The 12,843-nt window shown below is 47.0% G+C and overlaps 1 protein-coding gene across 1 annotated transcript in view; it reads right to left on the reverse strand.

Moving 5' to 3' along the window:
• Window positions 1-2,241: 2,241 nt before the first annotated feature.
• Window positions 2,242-12,843, reverse strand: part of alk (ALK receptor tyrosine kinase) — a 630,515-nt gene continuing 619,913 nt past the window's right edge. Inside the window, exons 26-29 of the mRNA XM_020053911.3 lie at window positions 7,135-7,236; window positions 5,420-5,554; window positions 3,636-3,726; window positions 2,242-3,333 (exon numbers count right to left, since the gene is read on the reverse strand). Coding sequence (XP_019909470.3) covers window positions 2,242-3,333; window positions 3,636-3,726; window positions 5,420-5,554; window positions 7,135-7,236 — 1,420 coding nt within the window. The remainder of the gene's footprint in view (window positions 3,334-3,635; window positions 3,727-5,419; window positions 5,555-7,134; window positions 7,237-12,843) is intronic.

Below are 12,843 nucleotides of genomic sequence, written 5' to 3' on the forward strand. Positions count from 1 at the left end.
CAAGGTTTACCAGAGTCATAGTACAATACTTTATAATTACAACATTTTACAGGTGCAGTTCAATAGTTTTTTGACAAATAGCAATGGAGATGAGCTGCTTCAAAGAAACAAATAAGTTGGACACCACTGCTGGGGACAATAGTGCAACATGTTACTTGAACTCTCTAGCATACGTAAGCCATTGTGAGCCAGACATAGCGCCTTAAGTCACTTTATGTCAAATTATGAAATGTCTTCCTCACCTGTTCACAAGTGTATATCCGTGTCCAAGGCTTTATGAAAAAGAATGCACAAGCAAAGTTTAACAATGTAGTCAGACAGGCAAATGACTGATACCGGCCCTAAATGTAAACACTCAATTCAAATTCCTCCTAGCTTTGACTTGCACTCTTCAATCTTAACGTGTCCATTTGAGACCTGCATAAATGACAGTTGATTCGGCTTGCACATTACCATTGATAATCACATACAACATTGTTCTCGTTGAATGTATAAAAACGGACTGAACTGACTGTTGAAGCTATGCACATTGAATGTAAATGTAAGAAATTGGATCCTCACAAAATATTTCCCACAGATTCATTCACAAGTGGACCAGAAGCAATTTGTATTAAAACTTTTCACTCAAGGTACTTTATATTCTACAACAGTCTTTCTTCAAATAGAAAAGATAAATTATGCAAATGTTTGAACATTAATTAAAATAGCAGTTTTGGGTAAAGACCTATTCAGCAGTGTCCAATATAGATGCTGGGCAAGGCAAAAAATTAAATAATTGAAAATACACTTTTACAGGCCATGAATCAAGAAAAGCTTGTTGAAAAAAAAGAAAACCCAGCAAAACGTTCCTCATTTAAAAGGAACACTTCAATTAAATGACTCCCCACATACATGACAGTCCATGGAGCAGTAATAGTTGTCTTTCCATTGAGAGTTATAATATATACATATCAAAAAAATCCTGCGAGAAAAGGAAGATCTTGCCTGAATAAACCTTTGAGATCTGTATTAAGCTCCATAGTATTGAGTGTCTGAGAACATTTTCTCCATCTCTTTCCTCTGCTCCCTCCATCTCTTCCTCACAAACACACATGCATTTACATATGTACACACAAAGATGAAGTCCACCTACTCAAACTGGAAAGTGCAAAGACAGCCTCCCACACAATAAAGGTACCATTATCCCTTTCACTCATAGCAACCTTTCAGTACATTTCGTGCATTGGTCATTGTTCACAATGGATTTTTTTATTTTATTTACCTCAATGTTGAACTTAATCCTGTCAACAAACCAATATCGAACCAGTTTATTTCAAATTAATTTTTATAACGCTTGGGGAAGAAGTGTGTCCATTAATCATTTACAAAGCTCCCAAATAATAAATAAACAAATTAATAAATAAACGAGCAGGCAAGCAAACACCAACAAACACATTTTTTATTCTTGGTTTGAAAACAAAAACTTTCAAACCCAGTGTCCAATTCTCACAATATTCTTGAAAAAAAATTCTGATTGATGACCCAACTTTCAAGGCCTGAAGTCCTAAACGAAATTGAAGATTTGCAGATGAAATAGATGAACTGCAATTATTGACAGCCAGAGAAGTTAACTAACGCCCATGTTAGACCTGGCAGATCTGTAGGTTTCACAGATAGCATCACATGTTTGTGTGTTCTCAGCATGACTCCATATGAAAGTCTGTGTTGACATATACAGAGCTGTAAAGACGAGAGGTCAGCTTACGAACACGTAAAATAAGTTAGCTAGTTCACCAGAAAGGTTTCACTTTGTCCAGCTACCATATACTACTGAAATCATTCAGCCCATTATCTTATTTTACTCCCTTAGTGGCTACATTTTAGCCAGGGTGCTAAATGTACATTGTTCCTCTTTTCTTAACCAACTGAGCTCTCCAATGTGCTTTAACATCCTATTGTTATTTCCACAACAATTCCCATTTGAATAAAATCATTTTTGAAACAACCATTAATTTCATGAACCTGGATCAAGCTTATTGGTCAATCCAAACAGTAAACCAAGGTGGGGGGTGTGTGTGTGTTTGTGTGTGGGCTTAGGTGTTTGTGTGTATGTGTGCATGTGCGTGTGTGTGTGCGCGGGGTAAAGGTGGTCCTGACACAGTGTTGCACGGTGCACCGTCATCTTGGGCTGTACGCCGGTCCGTCTGTACGCACGGTCTCCGAGCCGGTAGCCGAAAAACAAAGATGGAGGCTAGTGGCGGGTTAAAGCACTGTGGCATTGTGACCCTCCATCCGCGGGAGCCTGGGGTCCTGCACCGTCCCCATGGTGACCAGCAGCGGCCGGCTGTCCTCAGATTTGCCGGCTGTCGAGCGGCCCAGCGATAGCTGGGCCCCTGCCGCTCCCCTCTGTGGAGCAGCGGGCGGCGGGGGAGGGGGGGGCGGGGGCGGGGGGTTGACCGAGCCCGGGTTAGGGTGGCGGTGGGTCACCTCCAGAGGCAGCCCTTGCTCCTGGTAGCCGTAGCCGATGTTCCCGCAGGGGAAGCGCCGGAGTCTGAATAGGGGGACCGGGGGGAGGGCGGCTGAATCTAGCAGAAGCGGGGCGGCGGCGGCGCTACCCGTGTTCTGAGGCGGGGGCGGTGGGGGCAAAAGGGGCCTGCAGAGCCCCTGCTGCTGCTGTTGTTGTTGCTGCAGTAACTGGATCTGCTGGAGCTGCATCTGCTGCTGTGGAGGGAAGGGATACGGCGGCTGAAACTGCTGCTGGAGACCCAGAGCCCCCGCTGCCTCGGCCACAGTCCGCCCCTGGTGCTCCTGCCCCTCGCCAGGCACCCTCCCACTCCCCATTCCTCCTCCCACTCTGCCCTGCTTCTGCTGCTGCTGTTGCTGCTGCTGCTTTCTCTGCTGCTGAAGGAACCAGGAGCCGTAGGTGGGGTTCCACAAGTTGGTGGGCTTCCCGTTGCGTCCCTCCTTATCCGCTGGCTGGCCCTGGGTGTAGGCCAGATTGACGTGGCCCCCCTCTGGGTTGGGCTGCAGGGAGGAGGCAGGGACGGTCGGGGCAAACGTCTGGAGGTGAGGTTGTGGCTGGGGGTAAGATTGGGGCGGTTGCACCGCCATCGCCAGGACCTTACTGTTATCAGCGGGCTCGCCGCTGGGAAGGAGAAGGGGCTGCTCGGCTTGTCGGTCGCCCTCCCCAGGGCGGGTGGCGGAGGTTGGCGGTGCGGAGCCCTCCCCGGGTGTCTGGGCGGACACCAGCAGAGGGGAGGCGGCTGGGTCCTCGGGGCGCATCGGGACCTGCTCCTCCTCTTCCGGAATGGGGCCATATTCCACAGGCAAAGGAACTGTCACAACATCAGGGTCCTGTAACAGACAGGGAGGCTGTGACACAAGCATACAACCACAAGCAATCACAGCACCTAGCATGGTTGAAAATAGTACGCTTCACAGTCAAAATATAGCAAGAAACATCCAAAACAACCAGCTCCGATTTCATTTTAGATTAGATAAGATAGAAGCTGTCCTAAAGGGATTAAAGAATTTAGACAAGGCCAGGCAGATAATGAGCACCATCACTTTTAAAACAGTCATACATAATAAGAACACCTTTAGGCAGTTCATACTAGAGCACAGTTCAGTGCAGGGTGGAGACTGGAAATGTTCACCTGTAAGCAGTAGTCAATCCTTTCCAAGATGGTGGAGAAGTTTGGCCTGTCCTCCGGTTGATGCTGCCAACTCTGGGTCATGATCCGGTACCTGAAAAGCCCACACCCAGACAGTAAATCAAGCACAGTCAAAAATGGTTCCTTTTAAACTTTGCACCTGTTGACTAACACAGACACATATCTCCCCCTTTACGCTTAACGCAAACTCCCACACACTTCATTAATATTGCCATCTCCAAGTTGTTTGGGGAGATGGGGATTTTGGCTGTTGTGGGATTCACTGATTTCTGTTTTGTTATGTGATCTCTGTTATTTTAGCATATCTATTCGGTCTGTCTTCTCGTTTGCTTTTTGATATGTTAACAAATGAAACACCCATTCTTTTAGAATGTTTGTTTATTCAAAATAAAAGATCTCCACGTTATAATACAGTAAGCACTACCTGACTGATTCAATACAAAACGTTCAGAATGTGTAACATCCTGCTAATTTGAGTGATTACTGTTGGAAAGTCAGTGGAGTCTAGACAAAACCCTGGGGAACCTCACCAAGGCATCATCAAATCAAACTTGTTTTTTAATTAGCTGTGCTTATTTGACTTGGGCTCATTACACTGGTGTAAAACGCTAGTGTAATGTGATGTCTGCTCTGAGCCTGTCTCTACACAGATTTATCGTGATTAATAAACCACACGAGGACTGACTTCTTTCACTGAAAGAAGAAAAGGCTGAAATAGAAAAAACTGAAAGCTCAATATCTTGCCCCTTGCTAGAGTTAAAATCCATGCATGGACGGGCACTTGTGGAGGTGAGGAGAAGTTATGGGTGTCTTGGTGTTTGTGTGCATGCGCTGGTTCCACTATTCTGGTGGGGCTAAGAATCCCTGGAAGGAGAGTGGAACAAAAAGCTTCAGCCAGGGTCCATTTAATATTGTGGGGACATTTTGCTTATAAGGAAACAAGCTATGTTCAAATTATGTTTAGGGTAATATTTTAGATGCAGTTACGGTTATAATTAGGGTTAAATGTTTAATCTTAGGAGGTGGGGTAACGTTTGTTATGTTACATACAGCAAAGTTTCAAATTGTTAATAATTTGTAATGTGGGTTTGAGTATAGAATCTAAATAGTATTTTAGAAAGAATATTGACATAGATTGTCAAGGTAAAATGTGTGGACACTCGTATCCCTGTGTAAAAGCATTCAGTTTGTATGCATTAGTGAAAATCATAGAATGTTTGGGATAATGTATTTGTGTAAAATAATGTGTCAGTTCAGAAACATGCACAAATAAGAGTCTGCTGAGCAACAGTTCACCTTTTATACTTATGGAAAAGTACTTTTTTTCTCCAGAATTCAAATCAAAAAGTGACACCATTACATATTCTAGATTCATTACACACAAAGTAAAACATTTCAAGACGTTTTTGTTTCAGTCTTGATGATAATGGGTTACAGCACAAGGAAATCAAAAACCCTGTATCTCAAAATATTAGAAAACAAAATTCATAATACATATATGTTGACCTGAGAAGAGCTCTAATCAGCTAACTCCCAGAGCCTTCAAAAAAGTACACAAACACAATCATGATGAAGACTGCTGACTTGACTGTTGCCCAGAAGACACTAATTGACACCCTCCACGATTTGAATTTCGGAAAAGAATGAACTTTTCCACGATATTCCCATTTCTGGAGATGCGCCTGTAGTGCTTCACCAGCCTATTTTGTGATCTGTTTCATGGTTTTGTGTTGAGTGGAAACATTCACAGGGTGTATTGGACTTACACGGGCCCTGGGCAGTTTTTGGGAGGGTCCATCCTCCCACCACTGGTCACAAACTCCAAGACTTCCTGGTTACTGCGACTGGGATAGGGCATGTAGCCCAGGGAAAAGATCTCCCATAACAGCACTCCGAAAGACCTGACAGAGAAAGAGAGAGTGAGAAAAAAGAGAAAGGAGAGAGAGTGGAGAGGGTGAGAAAGGGAGAGAGGCAATATGGAGGAGTGGATGAGAGGTTACTTTTGAAATCAGTAGGGATCGTGTGTGTCACGACTAGTGATCTGATTATTTTCAGTGAGCTGGCTTTTGTGGCTCAGTTCACCTGAAAGAGCCGGCTCATTTGGCACCCGAACAAGGTCTTCATTTGAAATGCTTAAAAATAACCCATGAATAATGAAATAAGTTCAAATCACCAAACTTAAGGCAAGAATGTTGTCTATAATAATGATAGAGTGAATGTTGTCTATAATAATGGTAGCGTGAATGTTGTCTATAATAATGATAGAGTGAATGTTGTCTATAATAATGATAGAGTGAATGGAGTCCATAATAATGGTAGAGTGAATGAAGTCCATAATAATGGTAGAGTGAATGTACTGTAGTCTATAATAATGGTAGAGTGAATGGAGTCCATAATAATGGTAGAGTGAATGTACTGTAGACTATAATAATGGTAGAGTGAATGGAGTCCATAATAATGGTAGAGTGAATGTACTTTAGTCTATAATAATGGTAGAGGGTGAAATTAATAATAAATTGCCTTGTTAGTTGTTTTTAACTGATGTTACCCTACTGGGAAAATGCTCTGGAACACAAAAACGCGCTCTACCAAATATTATTTGTTCTGCAGTGCACAAATTCAATCTTTTCTGAATAATTTATGGTGTCAATCACGCAGCGAAATGAATGTATCAGTTAGAGAATGCAATTCGGTTCCTAATGTTTACCATAAAGAGCGACGTTCAAAAAGAGCAGTTTGTTTTTGAACGACCCATCACTAGTCATGAGTTCTGTGAATTGAAGCATGCAGTTTTGGTTTCAGTAGGCTTGATGTGTCATGTATATTGTGAATAGTAGCATCATGTACTTCTGTATTCAGTAGCCCTGAAGTGTGTTATGCGTATTGTGAATAATGTCAATATTATTAACAAGAGGATGACCAAGTTTGTGGTGCACTTTTATACAGTATAAAGTGGAGTATCTGTGTTCTTCCTGATCTTGGAATTCTACAGTAAATCTACTAATGCCTATGCCAGCCATTTTGTACACTGATAATTATGCAACAAAGCAAGACATATTGGGGCTCAAATGTGTTAACTCTGTTAAATGTTTTTGGGATGTTTAAATGTAGTTGCAGAAGGGGAGTGGTTGTTGACTGTCAGCTAAGTGAAGTATAACATAATATAGGTATTTCATTAGTGTGGTGTGAATTTTTATATAAATGGAGTAATAGCATATGTAAAAACAACAAAAACCATGTAAAACATAAATATGAAGCAAAGTAACTTTTGATGCTGGGGAGAAAGGGCAAAAACAAAAAAGAAAGATAACAAAAAAGAAACAGATTAAACGAATAAATGACTGCCGGCTTTTAAAGGGTCAAAAAGGGGACGTTCCATTTAAAGACTGAGAAAGGGAGGCAGCCTGGAGAGCGGAAATGAAAGGGGGTGACTTCCAAGAGGAGTGAGGCTTCATCAGGAGCGAGTTTGTATGGAGCGTACCACGTGTCCGTTTTGGATGTGAAGATCCCCTCCATGAACGCTTCAGGAGGCATCCACTTCACAGGCAACATGGCGCGTCCACCCTTTCTGTAGTAGCTGGCTCTGTGGGTGCGCAGAAACACACACGGAGACACACAGAGAGACACACGCAGAGACACACGCAGAGACACACAGAGAGACACACGCAGAGACACACGCAGAGACACACGCAGAGACACACAGAGAGACACACAGAGACATACACAGAGACACACACAGAGACACACAGAGAGACATACACAGAGACATACACAGAGACACACGCAGAGACACACGCAGAGACACACGCAGAGACACACACAGAGACACACAGAGAGACATACACAGAGACACACAGAGACATACACAGAGACATACACAGAGAGAGACATACACAGAGACATACACAGAGACACACACAGAGACACACAGAGACATACACAGAGACATACACAGAGACACACACAGAGACACACACAGAGACACACACAGAGACATACAGAGAGACACACACAGAGACACACAGAGACATACAGAGAGACACACACAGAGACACACACAGAGACACACAGAGACACACGCAGAGACACACACAGAGACACACAGAGACACACACAGAGACACACACAGAGACACACACAGAGACACACGCAGAGACACACGCAGAGACATACGCAGAGACACACACAGAGACACACACAGAGACACACACAGAGACACACAGAGACACACACAGAGACACACACAGAGACATACACAGAGACATACACAGAGACACACGCAGAGACATACGCAGAGACACACGCAGAGACACACGCAGAGACACACGCAGAGACACACACACAGAGACACACACAGAGACACACACACAGAGACACACACACAGAGACACACACACAGAGACACACACACAGAGACACACACACTCCTGTTAGACCTTTTGCAAGACCATTGACAGAGAACAGCTGGTGGTAGAATGGGATGAAGAAAAAACCCATAGTAAAAGCAGAGAAGGGTTTGAAGAAATAAAGAATAAAAAGAAGGCCAGGGCTAAAGATCACGTTTCGCACCAGTGTCGCCATGGAAACAGCACAACCCCTGTTCCAACAGCACCCCTGCCAGATCGAATAATTAGATCAACATTCGACGCGATATCGCGCCGCACTGATCCGATCAGTGGAATTTTTACAAGAACTGTAACAGAACTCGTGGGTGCCCACGCAAGTCCCCTTCGGAGTTCTCTTTATCTTCAAAAGAAAGGGGGGGGGGGGGGTCTCCTCCGACCGAGTCGAGTTGCGTTTCACACTCCCGCGGCGAGGTTGTTATCTGATAGCCTAGACGGGTGCCGCTATCGGATTGCCCGCTGATAACAGCCTCAGCCTGGTTCTCATTCGCTGGTCCCGAACACACACACACACACACACACAGAGAAGACAAAAGGGAAGCAGCGGTGGCTTCACTTTCCCCCACAATTCGCCTTGTAAAAACTCTGCCTGACGGACTGGGTGAGCAGATTTGTATAAAAGAAAACCTGCCAAACACAGGATGACTGTTGCAATAAAAGAAGTGTGTAGTGCGTCTTTGGCGCTTTGGTGACCATGGAGATGCTTGGGAAGTCTGTGGCGATTTTCCCGGTTCTGTTTACTTGTTTTCCAACCTGGTCCACAATCTACTGTGCACATAATGAGAATGGCACAACATCCTTTTGAGGTCCACCTTAGGAGATGACATTAAAAGGACATGGAGAAGCCCCTAAATTAGCTATTATAGAAGCATGCGTTTCAGATATTAGGAAGTGGATGACAGAGAATGTCTTGCTCTTAAACTCAAATAAAACAGAAATGCTCCTTTTAGGACCCAAAAAACAAAGAGCATTGTTAGCAGATCTCACTGTGAACCTCGACGGCTGCATGGTCGTATCCCAAAAAACTAAAAAACCTTGGCGTTACCCTTGACCCTGACCTCTCCTTTGAAGAACATATAAAATATGTCTCAAGAGTTGCTTATTTTCATCTTCGAAACATTGCAAAAATTAGAAACTTTCTATCAAAAACTGATGCAGAAAAATGTATCCATGCTTTCGTTAATTCTAGATTAGATTACTGCAATACTCTTCTCTCTGGTTATCCAGACAAATTAATAAATAAACTTCAATTAGTGCTGCACACGGCTGCTAGAATCCTAACTAGAACAAATAAATTTGAACACATTACACCTGTCCTAGCGTCCTTACATTGGCTGCCTGTTAGGGGTTAGGGCTGATTTTAAGGTTTTACTCTTAACCTATAAATCAATACATGGACTTGCTCCTACTTACCTTGCTGAAATGATCCAGCCATACATACCTACACGTAACCTTAGATCGCAAGATGCAGGCCTTTTAATTGTACCTAGAATTTCTAAACAAAGAGTTGGCAGGGCCTTTTCTCATAGAGCTCCACTACTGTGGAATGATCTGCCAATTAAGGTTAGAAATGCAAACTCAGTGCAAACTTTCAAGTGTCTACTAAAAACTCATCTCTACAGCACGGTTTATAATTAGGTGTAGCCTGGCCCGGGGGCGTGAAGGTGACCAGTAGGCTTGATACTGCCCACCCTTGCTGTCTTGCCAGGTGGACTCTTGTCGCCACTGGGATGCCCTCCCTCCAATGCCTTTCGGGGGAAGAGTCACTGGCTTGTTGTTGACTCTCTGTTGCGCACTTGTGAAATTGGGCTGTACGCCGCTAGCAATACTCGGCCCTCATTCAGGGTGGTTGCGGTTGGTGGGTGTCCCTTTGGTTGATGCCTGGCAATGTGGTTGGATTGATTTCCTGCCTGTTGGGCCCTGTCCGGGGCCTCCCCCGGGTAGGGCCACAGTGTCACTGGACCCCCCCGTCTCAGTTCCAAGGTGTTACGCTGCTATATTATTGTGCTGGGGGATATGAGGGATGTAGTACTAACTTTTCTCAGTTTCCTCCAGTTTTAAATTTTAGAAGGAGATGAGAAGAACTGCCACCTTAACGTGGTGGAGGGGTTTGAGTACCCGAGTGACCCTAGGAGCTATGTTGTCTGGGGCTTTATGCCCCTGGTAGGGTCTCCCAAGGCAAACAGGTCTTAGGCGACGGGTCAGACTAAGAGCGGTTCAAAACCCCCTTAATGATGTATGAGATTTTGAGTACTGTGACGTCGCCCGGTATGGCGCAGCCGGGGCCCCACCCTGGAGCCAGGCCAGGGGTTGGGGCTCGTATGCGAGCGCCTGGTGGCTGGGCCTTTCTCCATGGGGCCCGGCCGGGGCCCAGCCCGAACGGGCGATGTGGGGCCGCCTTCCCGTGGGCTCACCATCCACAGGAGGGACCATAAGGGGCCAGTGCGAAGAGGATCGGGCGGCAGTCGAAGGCAGGGGCCTAGACAACCCGATCTCTGGACACGGAAACTGGCTCTAGGGACGTGGAATGTCACCTCGCTGGCGGGGAAGGAGCCTGAGATTGTGCGTGAGGTTGAGAGGTTCCGATTAGAGGTAGTCGGGATCACCGCTACGCACGGCTTGGGCTCTGGAACCACACTCCTTGAGAGAGGATGGACTCTTCACCACTCTGGAGTTGCCCATGGTGTGGGCTGGTGTGGGTTTGCTTATAGCTCCCCAGCTCTGCCGCCATGTGTTGGAGTTTACCCCGGTGAACGAGAGGGTCGTTTCCCTGCGCCTACAGGTCGGGGATAGGTCTCTCACTGTTGTTTGTGCCTGCGGGCCGAACGGCAGTGCAGAGTACCCGACCTTCTTGGAGTCTCTGGGAGGGGTGCTGGAAAGTGCTCCGACTGGGGACTCTATCGTTCTACTGGGGGACTTCAACGCCCACGTGGGCAACGACAGTGACACCTGGAGGGGCGTGATTGGGAGGAACGGCCCCCCTGATCTGAACCCGAGTGGTGTTCAGTTATTGGACTTCTGTGCTAGTCACAGTTTGTCCATAACAAACACCATGTTCAAGCATAAGGGTGTCCATCAGTGCACGTGGCACCAGGACACCCTAGGCCGCAGGTCGATGATCGACTTTGTTGTCGTCTCATCTGACCTGCGGCCGTATGTTTTGGACACTCGGGTGAAGAGAGGGGTGGAGCTGTCAACTGATCACCACCTGGTGGTGAGTTGGATCCGATGGCGGGGGAGGAAGCTGGACAGACTCAGCAGTCCCAAGCGTACTGTAAGGGTCTGCTGGGAACGTCTGGCCGAGTCTCCTGTCAGAGAGATCTTTAACTCCCACCTCCGGCAGAGCTTCGACTAGATCCCGAAGGAGGCTGGAGATATTGAGTCCGAGTGGACAATGTTCTCCACCGCCATTGTCGAAGCGGCCGCTCGGAGCTGTGGCCGTAAGGTCTCCGGTGCTTGACGAAGCGGTAATCCCTGAACCCGGTGGTGGACACCGGAAGTAAGGGATGCCGTCAAGCTGAAGAAGGAGTCCTATCAGGCCTGGTTGGCTTGTGGGACTCCTGAGGCAGCTGACGGGTACCGACAGGCCAAGCGCGCTGCAGCCCGGGTGGTTGTGGAGGCAAAAACTCGGGCCTGGGAGGAGTTCGGTGAGGCCATGGAGAAGGACTATCGGCTGGCCTCGGAGAGATTCTGGCAAACCATCCGGCGCCTCAGGAGAGGGAAACAGTGCCCTACCAACGCTGTTTACAGTAGAGGTGGGCAGCTGTTGACCTCAACTGAGGATGTCGTCGGGCGGTGGAAGGAGTACTTCGAGGATCTCCTCAATCCCGCTGTCACGTCTTCCATTGAGGAAACAGAGGATGAGGGCTCAGAGGTGGACTCGTCCATCACCCGGGCTGAAGTCACAGAGGTAGTCAAGAAACTCCTCGGTGGCAAGGCACCGGGGGTGGATGAGATCCGCCCTGAGTACCTCAAGTCTCTGGATGTTGTGGGGCTGTCTTGGTTGACACGCCTGTGCAACATCGCGTGGCGGTCGGGGACAGTGCCTCTGGGATGGCAGACTGGGGTGGTGGTCCCTCTTTTTAAGAAGGGGGACCGGAGGGTGTGTTCCAACTATAGGGGGATCACACTTCTCAGCCTCCCCGGGAAAGTCTATGCCAGGGTTCTGGAGAGGAGAATACAATAGTAGAACCTCGGATTCAGGAGGAACAGTGTGGTTTTCGTCCAGGCCGTGGAACACTGGACCAGCTCTATACCCTCTACGGGGTGTTGGAGGGTTCATGGGAGTTTGCCCAACCAATCCACATTGTGTTTTGTGGATTTGGAGAAGGCATTCGACTGTGTCCTTCGCGGCATCTTGTGGAGGGTGCTTCGGGAATATGGGGTCCTGGGTCCTTTGTTAAGGGCTGTCAGGTCCCTGTACAACCGAAGCAGGAGCTTGGTCTGCATTGCCGGCAGTAAGTCAGACCTGTTCCCAGTGCATGTTGGACTCCGGCAGGGCTGCCCTTTGTCACCGGTTCTGTTCGTAATTTTTATGGACAGAATTTCTAGGCGCAGCCAGGGGCCGGAGGGTGTCAGGTTTGGGGACCACACAATTCCGTCTCTGCTCTTTGCAGATGATGTTGTCGTGTTGGCCCCTTCTAACCAGGACCTTCAGCATGCACTGGGATGGTTTGCAGCCGAGTGTGAAGCGGTGGGAATGAAAATCAGTACCTCCAAATCCGAGGCCATGGTCCTCAGTCGGAAAAGGGTGGCTTGCCCACTTCAGGTTGGTGGAGAGTGCCTGC

The sequence above is a fragment of the Esox lucius genome, chromosome 15 (assembly GCF_011004845.1).
Source record: "Esox lucius isolate fEsoLuc1 chromosome 15, fEsoLuc1.pri, whole genome shotgun sequence".
NCBI lineage: Eukaryota > Metazoa > Chordata > Actinopteri > Esociformes > Esocidae > Esox > Esox lucius.